The 17,909-nt window shown below is 28.4% G+C and overlaps 3 protein-coding genes across 3 annotated transcripts in view; 1 reads left to right on the plus strand and 2 right to left on the minus strand.

Moving 5' to 3' along the window:
• LOC130444486 (sorting nexin-27) overlaps positions 1-17,909 on the minus strand; it is a 24,148-nt gene continuing 6,239 nt past the window's right edge. The window contains exons 2-10 of the mRNA XM_056779633.1: positions 13,546-13,865; positions 11,470-11,572; positions 10,906-11,122; positions 10,356-10,549; positions 10,139-10,289; positions 9,213-9,373; positions 7,838-8,135; positions 7,611-7,681; positions 1-6,510 (exon numbers count right to left, since the gene is read on the minus strand). Of these exons, the coding sequence (XP_056635611.1) occupies positions 6,442-6,510; positions 7,611-7,681; positions 7,838-8,135; positions 9,213-9,373; positions 10,139-10,289; positions 10,356-10,549; positions 10,906-11,122; positions 11,470-11,572; positions 13,546-13,805 (1,524 nt within the window). The 5' untranslated portion in view covers positions 13,806-13,865 and the 3' untranslated portion in view covers positions 1-6,441. The remainder of the gene's footprint in view (positions 6,511-7,610; positions 7,682-7,837; positions 8,136-9,212; positions 9,374-10,138; positions 10,290-10,355; positions 10,550-10,905; positions 11,123-11,469; positions 11,573-13,545; positions 13,866-17,909) is intronic.
• Positions 14,188-16,956, minus strand: LOC130444487 (DNA repair protein complementing XP-A cells homolog). Its single transcript, XM_056779634.1, has one exon. It carries the CDS (start codon positions 16,702-16,704, stop codon positions 15,919-15,921), a length of 786 nt encoding a protein of 261 aa, XP_056635612.1. The 5' UTR covers positions 16,705-16,956; the 3' UTR covers positions 14,188-15,918.
• The window catches only part of LOC130444485 (zinc finger protein 154-like), a 5,063-nt gene continuing 4,075 nt past the window's right edge, over positions 16,922-17,909 (plus strand). Inside the window, exon 1 of the mRNA XM_056779632.1 lies at positions 16,922-17,862. Coding sequence (XP_056635610.1) covers positions 17,313-17,862 — 550 coding nt within the window. The 5' untranslated portion in view covers positions 16,922-17,312. The remainder of the gene's footprint in view (positions 17,863-17,909) is intronic.

Here is a 17,909-nt window from a genome sequence, read left to right on the forward strand (position 1 = left end):
CAGTAACATGATTATTATTTCAATTTCGTGCATAACAGCCAAATATTATATATCATTTTTTAGATTAATATTCTATTTTTCTCAAAATATTTAACGCAAATATATAACTATTTTCAATTATTAGCAACACCAATAATATAAGGATATCATTTCAAATCGGACGTAAGTATAAAGTTAATTTAGAACAAAACATTAGAAACTGTCAATGGCATTGTAACTACACTGTTAAAATTTATTATATATTAGTTGTCTACTACTTTACAATATGACAATTTAATTTTTATTCAAGCAAGTAAAATACTCTCAAATTTGGATTATAAATATTACAGTGTTTTATAATATTCACATAGAAAAAATTTTGATTTTCGGATTCTATAGCTTTCTAGCTAAGGTATTCTGGTGAACTTTTCATAAAAATCTTCATCTCAAATCTAAAACCATTATGGCATTGAAAAATTTCCAATCTTACAGTGTAAATTTTAATAACAAGTTCACTGGATTCCCAGTGCACATCACCAAAGTGTAATTAGATTTTGTAGCTGCTTTCACTTTTTTGTCGAAAATAAGATGTGACAAAATAATCATCATTTAGCTCATCTGAGTTCACTGCTAAACATAAGTCTCTCGTAACTGCATCCATTTATGTCGGTTCTGTTCGATATCAATAGATGAAAATTCTCTTAGGATTATTTTCAGTAGAAAAATTAACAAAAAGATAATAGAGGTACAAATAAGAAACAGTAGTGAGCTACAAGTCGTAAAAATGTGCAATATTTGATTTTTTTCTACAAAGTTTGAATTAAATTCATCTATTCAATAGTTTTTTTTTCAAATATAATTACCTATCTTATGTACAAACTATTTTTTTAATAAAAATAAAAAATCATCACTTGCAATTACCACTTTCCATATTTTCAACTTTAAGATTTTTTGCTCTTGTTGATTAACAAATTATACAGGAAGTTTTGAAAACTATAATTACCCAACATTTGCTTAAGCAACTACCAAAAAAGTGAATCATAATAGGGAGAAGTGAACGTATTTTTTAATAGAAAAAGGGAAAGGAAGTTTTAAAATTGAAAAAATTATATGGATGTGAACAATAATTAAGAAAAAAATTAGAGAAAATAAAACTGGAAATAATATTTGAAGACAATAGAAAAGTACCAAAATAGGTAATTTACAAAAATAGAAAAACAGAAATGGGACAATTGAATTGGTATGAGAATTTTTTATTTGCAAATTCACAGTCTATATTTATTGAGTAATAAATAAATTGTACGATACAGGTGAGTGTCTTCGGGTCATTGTTTTTTAGTCTCCTTTCTTGCAGTGGGTGGTTGAGCAGAGTATTGATTAGTTGGTTGTTATTGTTTGCACATCAGTCTTTATATTGGTTCTGATAACATCGTTGATGAATTGTACATTTATGTCATTGTGGATGGTTCAATTTTTGTGGTTGAAGGCTTGCTACATCTCCAGAGATCGATTCCATATGTCCATACAGGAGTAATTATGGTTTTGTACATTAAATTTAGAATTAGCTGCGTTTTTCTATTTATTAGGCAACTCATGTTTTTAATTTCTAGTTGTTTTCTTTTGATGTGTCTAGATATTTTACTTCATCCTTCACAGGAATAATGTTATTATTATTGGAAAGTTGAGGACAGTCGGTGTTGTATCGTAAGAATTAAGATAAAATAGGAAGAATATAAAATTGTTTAGACTAAATAAACTTAAAGCTAAAGAACGAGAAAATGAGGATGATTACAAACGATAAAATATGTTAACGGAAAAAATTTTTTATTGTCTGTATAATGTATAATGCACAACCAACAATAGTTAGTAACTGAAACAATTTTAGGAATTATTAGAAAAAAATTAATTTGAGACCAGATTTGATAAGGTAGTCAAAAAATATTTCCACATTTTGATTTTTTTTTCGAAAATTGACTCCTGTTTCATTTATAATGGCACTTTATCAACCTCATATTGGAATTTATATACATTTTCAAAAAATCTTAAAGTTGCTTTATACAATATCTTTTCTATCAACAAGGCGTTTACGTAACAACGTTCTGTGCATGAAACAAAAATAAATTACATTGAAAAATGCGTTTTTTTCATATTGTCGCGAAGCTAATGAGTTATTCAATTGAATGTTATTCTTTTTCCTATATAATTAGATCTTTACCTATATAATTACACAGTTATCGAATATTCTAGCATTGAATTGTCTATAAATGACAGGTACAGATGAAAATAATGTCAAATTTTCAATAAATTATGTGAAATCTACGGTGTGCTACCATTCAAAAGATTACAGAACATAATCAGTAAAATAAAGAAACGGTTAAAACAGTTCGTCTCTCGACAAAATATTTCAAGAAATGTAGAAAATTTAATCTACTTTAATTTTGTACCGGATGAACTTGCCGATAAAAGGCTTCCTTTGTGCCATAAACTGGATAAAGTGCCCAAAACAAAAAGTTCCGGGTCAAATTTTCGCCCTTATACTACAAATTCATGTTTACTGACCCAAAAAACATGTGAAACTCTAACAAAACTGTTCTTTGCGCCCCAATTATTTTACTAGTATGCTTAGCCTACAAAGCCTAAATCACTTTATGTTTATGGGAAAAACATTACGATACATGTGTTGTTGGTTCTCCGGCAAACGTTTTGAAAACAATTGTTTATTATTCAAACAGGAGTTGTAAATAGCATCACCCTACTTATTATAAATAATTTATTTTTGAATAGTATGCCAATATTTTGCATGGTATTCTTTAACCAGACTTGAATGAAAATTACTTGAACATCTTCAATCTATGTATACACTTAAACTAGAGCATAAATGCAACGTTTTAAACCCTATTCAGAAAATCGGTTTCCTGAGCTATTGAAAAATAATAGCATCAACTACTTTATTGAAACTTTAGGCCGCTTAACATTATGCAAGAAATTGCAGTCAATATATTGATTATTTTAATTTTTTAACCGCACACAAATATTAAATAAGTGCAATATTTATCTATGCAATATATTGACCATGTAATAAACTAATTTCTTGCATCATGTCAAGCGGCCTAAAGTTTCAATAAAGTCGTTGAAATTAGATGAATTTAATTCGTCTATATAATCATTAAATCAAAAATAAAAAGAAATTTTCAAAAAAACCATTCAAACTCCTATTATTTCGAAACCGATTTTCTAATAGGCATATGTGCTCTAGTTTAAGTGTAGACGTAGATTGAAGATGTTCAAGTAATTTTCATTTAAGTCAGGTTAAGGAGCAAGATAAAAATTAGCGACATTAACTATCACAATCGCCATTCGGTTTATTCCTGAACACAGAACATATAAAACCACGAGTAAACTTTAAACAGATATAATAACTATAGCATTTGATACCAATAACACCAAAACATGAGAAAAATATAGAAAACAAGTAAAGACTATAACTTGATCTCGTCAAAATACATGAACATCAACCCAGTTCAATGGAGCCTTGGCTCCTTTTCAATCAATTTAAAAGAGCTAAACATATTCGTATGAGCTACAAGTTCATTGTCTTAATAATTACATCTAATTTTATTAAACAAATAGAAACCCTGTACCAGGAGCTAATAAGGAATAATAAACTTTTAGTCGTTTGTTACAACTATTGTTTTTCAATTATTTATCAAATATAAACAAAAAAATATACATATAAAAATAAATTACATAAAGTACATAAGTATTCCATTTAATAAATCAGATCTTTCACAAACTCCAGATCTAAATGCAATTTTTCAAAAATTCGTAATTGTTTAAGAATGTCGGGGTAAGTCTCACTTTACTTCTGGGAAATAAATTTTTATGATATGTTGAAAAAACCTAACCTATTATTTAAAAAAATAACACTAGGAAAAACATACACAAGTGATTTCAATTATTTTAATACTAAGTGGTCCATAATTATGTACATTAATTTTTAGAAGTATATAGTACAACCAAAAAGTACTTCATATATGTATCCGTAGAAGTAATAAATTCGGTGATTATATAAAATTACCGGTGATTTCTTTAATTTCTTATTTCTTAAACCTTTTGATATGTTTATGCTTCTATATATTCTTGATTTTGTTTTTTTTTATAATTTTTTAAAGACAGATAAAAATTGACGTTTCGATAAAGATTTAAATAAGTCAAAGCATCAATTTCTGTCTGTTTTATGTAACTAATTTTAAATCAGAAGAGTTCTAAAATCAAGACAATTTAGACACATAAAATTAATTATCATAATATATTATAATCACTCCCAAAATATGCTCTCCATACAAAAAATATCATGGTAGATAATTAAGAACATAAGATTCTCTATTCAAATAATTCTCCTTTATTATTCAGATATAAAAAAAGTACTTTCATTTTGGATCTACTACCATCTCTTCCAATAATTGTATAAAATCTAGGACCACCTTGTATAATCTACGTAGTGATAATTATATGGATCTTGAGAATGAGATGATGATTCTAATTTAAAATATTTTCTTCGTTATAGTTGTTGGTTTTATTAATATTAATTTTCGTAACACAAGAATCAATTTTATAGTGGAAGTTTGTCATCAAAATATCCAATAAAAAATGTTACCTAGCAAAAGAATACAACATTCCACTTCAACTGAAAGGTATTATTAAAAAGTATTTAATAAGAAAATTTAGAAAAAGTTGTATTGTTGTATTGATATTAGCTGTTGTAAAATGGTTTTTGTTTCTAAATTGATATGCATCCAAAGTGTTATTATTTTGTAATTTACAATAATTTAAGTATCTCAGTCAGAATTGTACACGAAAATCACCTGAAAAATTGAAATTCCTTTCGACTGAATAAAATTGAGATATAATTATCACTTGATGAGAATTTGCTCAAATTGAAATTTAAAAATTGTATATATTCATCGATTTATAATCATTAAGAACTAAAAGTTCTTCTCTTATTCTCATGATGCGGCAAAAACATCTTAATTGTCCTTCTTCGATTTTATTTTCTATTTATGTTGAGTTTAAATTTTTTCGTCTGATAAGTCTCATATTTCTGATCCAAATACCAATGATTACTTCTTATAGACTTTTGTTTTTATTTATTTTGGTTTTTCCTTCCTGTTCTAGCCCTCTCATTTAACTCTCGTTATAGTCTTCAATTTTCTATTAATGTCATGTGAAGGTATTTAAAACTTTTACCTACTCTATTTTTGGATTACTGGTCTGCGATGGTAGGAACCTGTTTCATTATGTCGCCTCACTATGCGACTAATTATGCTGGAATTATGTCTTCTTAACAAACCAGAAACATTTCGCATTGAATATTCTTCATTATGGAGAGCCGATGCTCGCGCTGCCTCCTGCATTGACAAATTTCTTTGACGGTTCATTTTTTTACTTGATATATTCCCAAACATGCATATAATAAAAACAATCAATAGTTGGCTTCTAACAGAAAATGTCAACACAGTTTTAATCTAAAACGAGGTTTAATACGAATTACTCTCAAAACAAGATATGTGATACTATAGTTAACTTTATTAAAAACTGTCACTGTCAAAAAAGGTCCATGGACTACTTGTGGTACAATAAGTTATTAATAAATAAAGAATATCGAGAAAAATATGAGTGGCGCGTTAATTTTATCCAGGAGTTTAAATTTTATGACAATTAACCTTTCCTTGAGTACCTTTTAGAGTGAGTTAAATTTTTATGGACCAAGTCCTAAATGAAAAGAAAATTTATCATGAAACAAACAAAAGAAATTCTTACCACAATATGTAAGGCCTTTGTAGGCTACCGAAAATAGTTTTTTTTTTAAATCTAATCAACGTGGCAAATCTATTATTGTAAGTTTGAACCTTTTATACCCCAACTGATAAGAACATATCAGAATTACAGTCAAAGTTGTACTTTATTTTTCAGATGATTTAGACAGTAAATAAAAATCAAAACAAATTCATCTTGATCTATAAACAAATGTTAAAAGAAACTAACAGATATTTAGAAATATAACTTCCTCAACAATAATAAAATTGTTTTTTAACATCAAGTACGATCTATACGAGAATGTATAAATATTTCGAATTCAATATACGATAAAAATATTGAAGATATACTAGTTATTTACTGATAAATACACCTTATTGCGAAATAGAGAACTTCTCTCTAAAATATTGCAACTGCACCAATACATCATATATTATATTATATACAAATAGAGCATTTTTAAAAGCTAATCAAAGACATTTAAAAAATACATAATAGAATATCATAATAAAAATCACAATAAATATTTTTTTCTAGGAAGTATCTTAAATGTGTAGTATAGACTCTCGCATATTCTTACTTATTAAATAATTGATGATGTTTTAGTCTAAGATTTGAATAAAATAAATTCTTTTAAGGGAGGCATCAATCGCCCGTGTCCAACAGCTCACTTTCTTTCAAGATCCTTTCAAAACAATCCATCAGATACAAATACTGAAATAAATAAAATAAATAAAACAACATATAATAAAATAGTTTTTGTAGTGATAAGAAAGAAACATTCCAGATCCAATTGAATCATATCAAATGAAAAAATTTTCAAAAAAAATATGTGACCAGAAACTAAAGAAGTGTTAAACGTCAATTAATAAAAATAAGAAAAAGCTCAAGCAGCTGAGGCATTTTGAAACTGTTAATATTGTATTTAGTAAAAAGATGCAGTAGCAATGGAAAAACTAGGAAAATATTTTGCACCGCCCAAGCAAATAGTGTCTTCAGCCAAAAAAAAACTATGGAGTAATAACTTTGGACATAATCATTGGGCATATGGGGATGTTCTGATAATTTGCCTTTACAGAGACTAATTTGCTTATATCATATTTTTATCCTATCGACTTTAGGAGTATAAACACCATGTGGTACAAAATTCACATTCCACAGAAATCATACTATGTAATGAAATTTTTTCAAAAACCCTCAAATTTTGAAATAATCTACAAGAATTAATTCAAATTGAAGGTAGTAGCAGATATAATACCATCTGAAAGAAATCCTCAATTTTTCTTTGGTCTACTTCTTCAGAGATCCTTTTTGAAAGATAAGAAGGAATCCACTGAACCAAGATGGTTTAATTGGAGCTCAAATGGTGCAAAAACTCCCGCAGGAGTTGGGTCAATATTTTTTTCCTTACAACTAGTACCAATAGGTGTTATGTGTTGACTTCAAATCAATTTGTTACTTTTTTGACCCACTATGTAGTGAAATTTCTTTAAAACCTTCAAATTTTGAAGTAATCTACAAGAATGAATTCAAACTGAAGGTACTAGCAGATATAATACCATCTTATAAAATTTTTTTGGTATAGTTCTTCGAAACATTGTGATAGTAAACAAAAATTTATTTCGTTTTGAATTTTCTTTTTTTTTGGTACCAAAGTTTAGCATTACACAGGTTTAGAGTTAAATAATTTATTATATACACATAAAAAAAGCATCTAAAGATACAGTGCTGCTATGGCAGACATATTATTAAGAAATATTTGAAGATAAGGAAGTCTTTTCATATTAAATATTTCAAAGTAAAAAAATACTCACATATGGTGTAAATATTTTCAACCATTTAGGTGTCTTATCTGGCCTATTATACTTAAGACAAAAAGCCATTCCTAAAATGAAAAAAACACGATTTAAACTTAATAGTAACAAAAGAACTAGAGTTATTAGAGCTTCTACAAGAAGCTGAATAATGCCATAAAAGGCCTAACCATTTTTTTTTCTATTATATTAACAGAAGAGTAATATCCTGATATTTATTAACTTACCTTCTTCATCTATTTCCCATTGTATCAAACAATCCCATTGTAACAATATCACTTGAGTCTCGAGGGTTCCATCTTCTCTGCAAGCATGTAATTTAATTCCCATCGTTCCTATGGAAAGTACCACGTGTCCGTCTTTTCGGGAATCGCAAGCACAATGAGGAAAGACAACCTCTCCATAACCGGGTAATTCTCGAGCAAGTTTCAAGTATTCACTAGCTCTAGTTTTGTCCTGTAAAGCTTTTAATTGATATAAACGTTCTCCTGCATTTATAACTCCTCTATTAACTTCATCGACAGCCTGAAATTAATAATTACAAAAACATAAAAGATTAAAATAGAAGTGAACATAAATAAAATCGGACTAACTTAATAGAGAAGTAGAATATAATGGAAATGGATATATACTGATGGAAAAGGATGAAACTAAATGCAGAAATAGCTTATGCACTGTGCGTTGCATAAACAGTTAACAGGGTGAATAAATCGACAAAAATTTATTAATACTTAAAAAGGTCAGCATAAAATTGGAAAATTAAAAATAGAAATGAAACCAAAATACAAAGGAGATAAAACACCCGATACTTATACTAAGAAAAACTAAGTGGGACAAAATAAAGTAACAAAAGAAAAACAATAATTGAAGAAATAAACAAGAAACAGCTACATTTTATTATTGACAAATCATAAGAATGAAGATAAAATGAAGAGAAAAACATTTAAAAAATGAAAGGCCAAGATACAAATGTATGGACCAATTAAATTCATGGGGATAAAACTTCAAAAGAATTGGGGAAAATAGCAAAAGACATTGGAAAATATGGGTACAAGAGGAACCGAAACAATCTAAAAATTAAACAAAAACATAATGCAGATAAAACACCCATGGCTAATAGTGAGAAAACTAAGTGGGACAAGGTAAAGTAACAAAAGAAAAATCAATAATAGAAGAAATAAACAAGAACCATCTACATTAGTACGGATACATCATAAGAATGAAGAGTTGTAAATTGGAGAGAAAAACATTTAAGAAAGGAAAGACCAAGAAAGAAATGGATAAACCTCGGGATAAAACTTCAAAAGAATTGGGGAGAATAACAAAGGCATTGAAAATGGGTATAGAGGAACTGGAACAATCATCTAACCCCTAAAAAAGTAAGAGCAAAGGAAAGAAGAAGAAAATTTTGTTTATTCAATCAGACATTTTTGAAAATGTCGAATAATATTTACAAAAAAAGATTTTAGTAGAATCTGGAGTAGTTTAGTAAAATTCATGAAATAAACAGAAACTGTTTGCATTAAATTATTAAAAATCACCTCTTATATTTTAATAATTATGTCGAACATTTTTTAAAGTTGATGTTTAATAAAGAATTACCTGCCAAAATAAATACGATATTGCTAGACTATCATTCATCAATGTATATTCTTTTTCAATGGAAAATAACCATTTTCTAATACTCAAACAAGTGCTAGTGGCTGTACTGTAATTTTGAATGTACAAATTATGCGGATACTCGTTAGGTTGCAATTTTCTTTCTAAAACATTGAACAAAAAACAGAATTGAATGTAATAAATCATACACACAAAAAAGTCGATCAACTTCACTATATCTTATGTCACTAAGCTAGCCAAGTGAAGATAGTACCATAAAGGAAAAATTTAGATTATTACAATTTTATGCAAAATGTGTAAAAATACCATAAGTGTATTAATGAAAATTCCATTGAACCTGAAGAACAAGAAATTACTTTGGTTAAACAGGTTTACACATTCTAATTTGGATGTTATTTTGGACTTGGGATATAATGGTCTTTTTATGTGAAAAGCCTGCCGTTTGGAGATTCCATAAGATTGCACTTCTTCAAAGAAATGAGTATACTCCAAAGATTGACAATTCTGGGCTTTGTAGAGAATTGGAATCTGTTGAGGAATATATAGCTTTTTGGTCTTGAAGGAAGCTCCAAGTTTTTGAAAAGCTGCCTTAGCTATATCGGCCACGTGACATATTGCTCCTAACTTCAACACCAAACAAACGAATTTATGGTGATGGTGATATTTTATCGTGAGTTACAGTGCCAGCATTCTTTGTGAAAACAACAACCTTGGTATTTACTGCATTAAACTCAATAAGATTGCTTTCAGCCACTCTAGAATGATTTGAACGACAACACCAGTGTGTTATCATTGCTACATAAAATAAATATTACGATGCAAGACATAGGGCTTATCAAGAGAGAATTTTTTGCAAATACCTCTGTGAGTGACTTTTTTCATAGTATTTATCATAAAAATTCACTTACCAAAATTGTATTCAACTATTTCAAATAAATAAAAATAACATGAAACTTTTTTGCTCATTCCAATTTTTCTAATAACAGCTTCATATACTTCGTCCGCATTGGCGCTCTTTTTTAAGGAAACTGTTACCACATCTCTATCAGGTAATAATACCTAGAAATAAAACAAATTAATATATAGAGGTAATTTAGAGGATACTTTTTTTGATGTTTGTATTACTTTCAAATCGACAGGACTTAAGCTATTTTCGTCATCTTGGTCAGTTAGGAACTCTTGCATAATATCAGATTCTGCTATAACTCTCACTGCACATACTCTTTCCAAATATTGTTCTAAACCTCTTCGTCGGGCATCCAATTGTTGTTCACTCATCGTAAATGGCCATTTTCCAGGTAATTTGGGAAATGTGAAACCTTTAAAAAATGAAAACACTGAACTAATATAAAAATGAAACATACAAGATATTGATTGAATAATAATTTTGAAATTATCTCAAAATACCATTTAAAAAAATCCTCAAATATTACTAACAAATTCATTTTATTTCAGATGAAATAAATGTGTAACTGGTCAAACATATACAGGAATTATAATTTTCAAATATATTTTAAGGAACATTCAATTAGAGTGAGTTAAGTATTTGATTTTTTTCTAAAGTAATAAATTGACCAAAAGCTGCTATTTTTTGACAAAATGAAACTAACAAATACTAGAATATTAGACAAAAAACTGTGAAATTAACTCGGACATAAATTTTAAATAATCTTACCTAGAAATTCCTTTTTCAGATCATTATGTAACTTTGCAAACTCCCTATATCTTCTAGAACAAAGGTGACGACCTGCCATGTATATATTAAAAGAAACATACCGTTCTCCACCTCGTTCATTATGGTGGTAATCTGGAATACTTATAGGTAAAGATCTTTTTTCACTGTAGTCATAATAAATTTGGTTATCATCAGTTGGTTCTAAACGTTCAGCTTCCTAAAATAAACAATATTAAACTATATATAATAACTTGAGCTGTTAGATAACATAAAAATTATTAGTTTTTTAATAATGTACATTATTCATTATACTATTATATCAAACTTGAATACAAGTGATATAAATGAAGATCAAATTTTACAATGGATCTTATAAGATTATATTAGCTTAAAAATATAACATGACAAATTTTATGTCAAAAAAATTTTAATACAATAATTTAATTCTTAAAAAATTGTTGGGAAAATAAACACCGGCAAAGCAATAAAGTTAACAAATATATTATTTATATGGTATTTTACTTGCATATAAAAGTATTTGTAACAAGTAGTATACAATCTTACCTGTTGCGTCACAGAAATCACTGTTAATGTCAAAACATCCCCTCCTGATTTTATTAGATCGACTACTTGCTTATGTGTGGATCCTTCTACATTGACACCGTTTCTAAAAGAAAAAGTTATTCAACATTTATTATAAGTAGCCTGGCAGTGTTGATTTAAAAGTGAGGGGCCTCTAATCAGAGGATACTTGATCCATATTTTCAAAATCACTTGTATATTTTTAATTTGCACATTCAACAACAACTAAGAATGCCACAAATAAGGTATTTATACAAAATCATAGGTATCTTGGCCTTCCTTAGTAGAAGTATAATTACAAGGTTTGTTATATTTTCTAATAGTACGTGTTTGTTGATTGACTCGAATTGCACATTTTTGATTTATCGTGGCCTACAATTAACATTATTTTGTAGCGACCCTCTGGTTTAACAACCGTTACAGTTTGTTGACAATCAGAACATTTGATTATAAGTACATATGTATTGTAATACAAAAGCAATTGCGTACAACTAAGGTCACGATTATAGTGAATTCATATTTAGACAGACTGTTATTCTGAGTAAAATAGAATTTGCAAATAAACAGTTTCTTCGAAATCAATTAAGGGAGAGTGTCTCATACAATACTAAAAGCCCAACACATTTTTTGAGAAAGTTTACTTTTATGGTAGTTTTTGTTTCACATACCAAAAATAAAAGAGCAAATTATTTATCAAGTACCTGGTAATGATGACACTGTTTGCATAGGGCAGACATCTCAGTATTGAAATGGACTCAAATACAAGAAAAAGAGAATTCTCTAAAATGGTTCACACACATAGATACGAGAAAGCTGTAAGCTGTCCGTGATAAGAAAGACCTTAATCATTTGAGTAAAATTTATCAGAACACGCATTTATTACAACATTATCATTTTTTACATTATTACAATTTAATTTGAATGTGGACAGTCAGTTTACTCATTAAAAAAGCTGTACCAAAAGCAGTGGAACTATATCTCTATAATAAACAGTTTCCTAATCAAGAATATAACTTCTAATTTAATTTAAATATATTAAATTAGAGAGAATAACATACAAATCCTTCTCTGAAAAGAGGACTGATAATATTAGAAAATATAAATTCAAACTTGATCTGTTTTACATCATACTATACTACATTCGGTACAACATAATTCATTAGTTGCTCATGATAGAGAAGCCAAGTTTTATTTTTATATTTGAACATAAAAATTAAATTCTATAGCTATTTCGAATTCAATGTTATTATTACTTCAGATATTTAAATTTCATTTATAATAAATCAAGTTTTTACAAACATTCTATTACATAAGGATAACGTTTTTATTGTGACCTTAAAAAATATGTAACTTGAAATGCCAATCTAATGTAAAGAAGAAAAAACTGATTTCAAGAAGTGAACAAAGAACATTGCACCATTCCAATAAAAGGAATGGCTACTAAACCGACAAAAGGAGATTTCATAATTCTTAATTTTCATTATTACACCGATTGCTGGAATTTATTAAGAAAAATAAATTGGAATTATATAATAAATGCTAGTTTGCATGATTATTTAATGTTGTTGCTACATTAAGTAGAAATGCGACACCTTATAAGAAACTTTAATTTGTCAATAGATTGATTTATCTTTGAGATGGTCTTCTACATATAAAAATATTTTTCAATTGCTGCATCATATTGGAAAATTCTAAAGCCTCAAAATTTCTAACTCAACCATTTATTATTACATATACATATATATCCAAATAGTTGTTATAAAGATATAAATACAAAATAAGTTTAGGATAAAATCTATCAAAAACTATTATCATAATTAAGCACGCCTGGAAAAATTTATTAAATTAATTTATTAAAATTAATTTCTAGTAATTGATGAAATAAATACAGCAAATCGGTAATAAAAATAATAACAAAAGGATTACTAGTCACTGCCTAAATATATGCACAACAAACCCGACTGTCAAACGTCACCAAATAAACTATTAAAAATCAATATTGCTTCAACATTAATTTAAAATATCTGGTAATAAAATGGGAATTGTTTTGCTACTCACACTTCTAAAATTCTATCCCCTTTTCTTATACCAGCTTGTTCAGCAGCTCCCCTATCCAAGACTGCACTGACATGTTGAAGAGGGGCGTAAAGTTCCCCATTGATACTCCGCAACTGTCCACCTTCACTAACTTGGCCCCTCACGTTAAATCCGAAACCCGTTTCGGTTTTATTAATAGTAACAACACGAGGGCCATTTGAATCTTTCATTATGTTAAAATGATTCGAATTCCTACTCACAGCCGCATCCAAATCGGCCATACTTTTTTGACGTTTAAATTCAGAATTGCCACTACAATAAAACTTTACAGTTGCGCTCACCTGTCCACAAACAAAAGTTACTACATTAGCCTAATAATATTCAAAGGACTAAAAGCCATAATACGAGAAATTATGGTAAATAAATAAATGGAATCGATAAACTTAAGAAGTAGGGGACCGTTGAATGGAAAAAACATGTAATTATAAGTGGAATTGGGATAATTCATAGTGACACTTTTTGAATTATTTTCATTTCTGAAAATTACAAGAAAATTTATTACAATATAAATATGTTATACTAAATTATAGTATATATTGTATCTTCAGTATTTCTATACCTTTGGGTAATCGGGTTTTTTTAAAATAAAACAACATATATTTTAACAAATAGTTTTAATACATTTTATAAGTGAATATTTGGACATAGTATAAAATTGTAAAAAATAAGTGAATTACTGGAAAGTGATAGTTTCAATTGAAACCTGACTACTATAAAACCGTTATCAACTTTTAAATAAAATGACGGATTTCTTGGAATTCACGACTAATGTAGAAATCAACCTTGTTTACAAGAATTCAATTGTTAGAATGTATCTTCAGTTTTAACTACCTTCTAACATAAACATCCCTTTTCAGAAATAACTGATAAGAGTGTTTATCTTTCTTCCAGCCCTCGCCTTATCAGTTATAAGGCGAGAAGGGTATTTTATCTACATAAAGCATATTTTAGTATCAACGTATATGAAATAATATTTTTATCTTGTAAATATTACCCTCTAGTGTCTGTTATATATCTATATTGAATTAATATAACTTAGATAGATGAAAAAACACATCAATAATATAAAAAAAAATGTTTTAGAAGGTCCGATTTGTAGATTAGAAAACATATGAGAATAAATAATTTTTACTCACAGTTTTTGAGATTTCTGTAATGATAGCCTGAAGAGAAACCATTTAAATGAACAATTGATATGTTCAACTTTCAATGAAAATAATCACCTGTTGGTACATGCATCTTATTTGTTAAACATATCACAATAAATTATGGAATTCATGACTTTTTCATTTTAAAATGTATGAATAAAAAATAAAAGCGGGTCTTATCATACAGGAGAGATTAAATTACAATCTAACTAAAATTACCCACATTCAAATAAAATAAATCATATCTTCCATTTTTCTAGTAAAATAACAAATAAAAAGACATTTTATGTGATTATTTTCATTATTTAATACAATGAAAGCATCATTTGGAAAAAGGAAGTATCAAAAAAGACAAAAATAGAAACTGTGAAAAAAGTCGTGATGCCTACCATGCTTTACAGACATGGACATGGAATCCAAATCCAGTGGACTTTATATAAGCAATGGAAATACGATTCCAAAGGCCATGGACCATATAGAGAAATACTAAAGATAAAACCAGTCAAAAATAAGATACAGAATACCAAAAATAACTTTCGAATCCAGAATAGCAAGCAAAACTTGAAAGACAAAATAAAACATGGATTAAAATTAAGAAACAAGTAGCTGAGATGAAGGGAATAAAAAAAAGGGATGAAATAAAAGAGCCAATGAAAGATGAAAAAGCTTGGAGGAAAAAGTACCTATATGGCATAGTTCATAGTTAATTGTGGGCGGACAAAGGGCAGTTGATCATATACGCCTATAGATAGGCCCTTCATGCCTCACTTGACGTTAACAAAGGCCGATGTCCTTTGAGAGGTCGATCAGGCGCTTTAGCTTGAACACTTTGATGATATTAGGCAAGTTATGAGGTTTACATTGATCATCTGTGATGCCCATGGTGTGGAAATGGCGTCTTAGATATATCTATATGGCATGACCAATCAATCAGCCATACACTGCCTGGTTAAATAGTTTAGGATTAAATAAAAAAAAATTTCATATGAAATATATTGTTATAAATTTTAAGCAAATTTTTTCACACTTTTCATCTAGTAAATTGTAAATATTGAGATTAATAAAAACTTCATCTTTAAAAACATGCAAATAAAAATTTCAAACAGATAAAAAAGAGAATTATGAATAAAATAATAGGAAGAAACTATTTTTGAATGATGTATATAATTTTACATGTACCTGCAATCTACATTTTTTCAAAAGTTTCCTCGTATGGACAAGTGAGACATTTTCTATGATAAGTATCATCATCTTCATTATAAGTTTCTTTATCATATTCATGAGTGTGTGAAGCTGCTGTAGTTCTATTGTACAAACTGCTTCTCATACCTTTTCTTAGTTCCTTTAACCGCTTCTCATACTTCTTGGATTTGGCTAAAACTTTTTTTTCTTCTCTCAATTCTCGTTCTTTTTCAAGCTGCTCTTCTGTACCCCAGACTTCTAATGCCCTCTTTTCTATTTGCAATAATAAATATAATTTCATATCACCCCATCGAGGATTATGAGGATTCTTTTGTTGAACGAATTTTAATATTGGTTCCCTTTTGTCTAAATCACAATCTTTAAGCAAATAGGTTTCCTTAGCTTCAGTTTTTGTGATTAATTTGTGTGTCTCGGAGTTTCTACATCCATCACAACATTTGAAATTAAATTTTTCGAATAACCAAGATGTGCCGAAAGTTTTATTACACACCTCACAGGTGGGACGATCAAGTTCAAGTATAGGTGCCTCCGCCTGACTCAATAGTAATTCTAATTCGTCTGGCTCATCATTCTCCTCTAATAAGAAACCACCACCTGTATCCTTATATTTTGTGGTACCAATTTTTAAAGTTGTTGTGGTTTCTTCAAATTCGCCTTTGTTATAAGGATGAGAGACCAATTTACTTCTTTTGAGTATTATAGCTTTTTGACGATTTCGTTCAATTCTTTGTTTTACAATATTAGCCATCTCTTCGGTATTTTCCGACATTTTTTTAAACTTGATAAAACTGTTTATAATAATATAACAAGTTATATCACGGATGTCGCTTGCATCTTCTAAACTAAAACTGGATACGATTTCAAGGTTTTCTTTTTATTCAAATCGGAATATTATTCAAACCCTCGCGCCCAATAAATTCTCATATATAAAGATAACCTTACTAAAAACAATAAAAAAAACTGTCAATTTTATAACTGATTTTTGCAACCATAGAGATATTAATATCTCTATATTTGCAACACCTTTAACCATGGTTATAATTTGAGCGGTAACACAACCAATACATTATTGGATGTGTTAATCATAGATAAATTTCCTCTATAACACTGCAAGCAATGGACATTTTATGCTCAAAATGTGTCAAATATACTTACAATATTTGTAATATAATTTTTTTAATAGTTTATTGGAAAGGTATACATTTTTAGAGATTTTAAGATAAATGGTAAAAGTATCAAAAAATCAATCTTGGAAAAAAAAGAAGAAGACATGGACAACTTCGTGGTAACTGTATATTTGTCAATTTTTAGTATTACAAAAAGTAATCTCTAGTTTTCATAATTGTTATCGTAGTGTTTTCTCTAATTATTAATAATATGCATGATAGTGTTTGTCTTCAGTGTAATAAATTACACACGGGACCTTCAAATCGATTAGTGCGGGATTCGTGTGGTCATGAAAAATGCAGATTTTGTCTTCTAGAGGATGAAAATCAGTGTAAACAGTGTGTAGAAGAAAAGAAACTCAGACTACACGAATCAGAAAAGAACAATGAGAATTTAGAAAATGATACAAAAGATGAAGTAGTTAATAATCATACGGGAGTAATACAAGTAAATGGGAACGTTCCCAGTACCTCAACTTATAATGGAGAGCTCACATTTCACGAAACTATTGAAACATTAGAAAATAAAACCCTAGAAAATAGTTTCAATGAAAATACATATGATTCCCTTAAAGTTGAAAATAAAAATATTGCAGCAAGTAGAATTAAAAAGCCAGATAAACAAAGAAGAACTTACAATACAGTTATCATTCCTAAACATGTAACAGTAATTTCAGATCCTCCATCATATCTTTGCACTATCTGTAATAAGAATTTTAACACTAAAACACACATCAAGTATCATACTTATTGTAATGGAAGTAAGGTATTTCTTATTGTGTAAATTTAAATCATTATTAATACACTT

Source organism: Diorhabda sublineata, chromosome 5 (genome assembly GCF_026230105.1).
Source record: "Diorhabda sublineata isolate icDioSubl1.1 chromosome 5, icDioSubl1.1, whole genome shotgun sequence".
Lineage (NCBI taxonomy): Eukaryota > Metazoa > Arthropoda > Insecta > Coleoptera > Chrysomelidae > Diorhabda > Diorhabda sublineata.

Coding starts and splice junctions, on each gene's coding strand:
- LOC130444487 (XM_056779634.1), bottom strand. CDS start 16,704: ATGTCGGAAAATACCGAAGAGATGGCTAATATTGTAAAACAAAGAATT.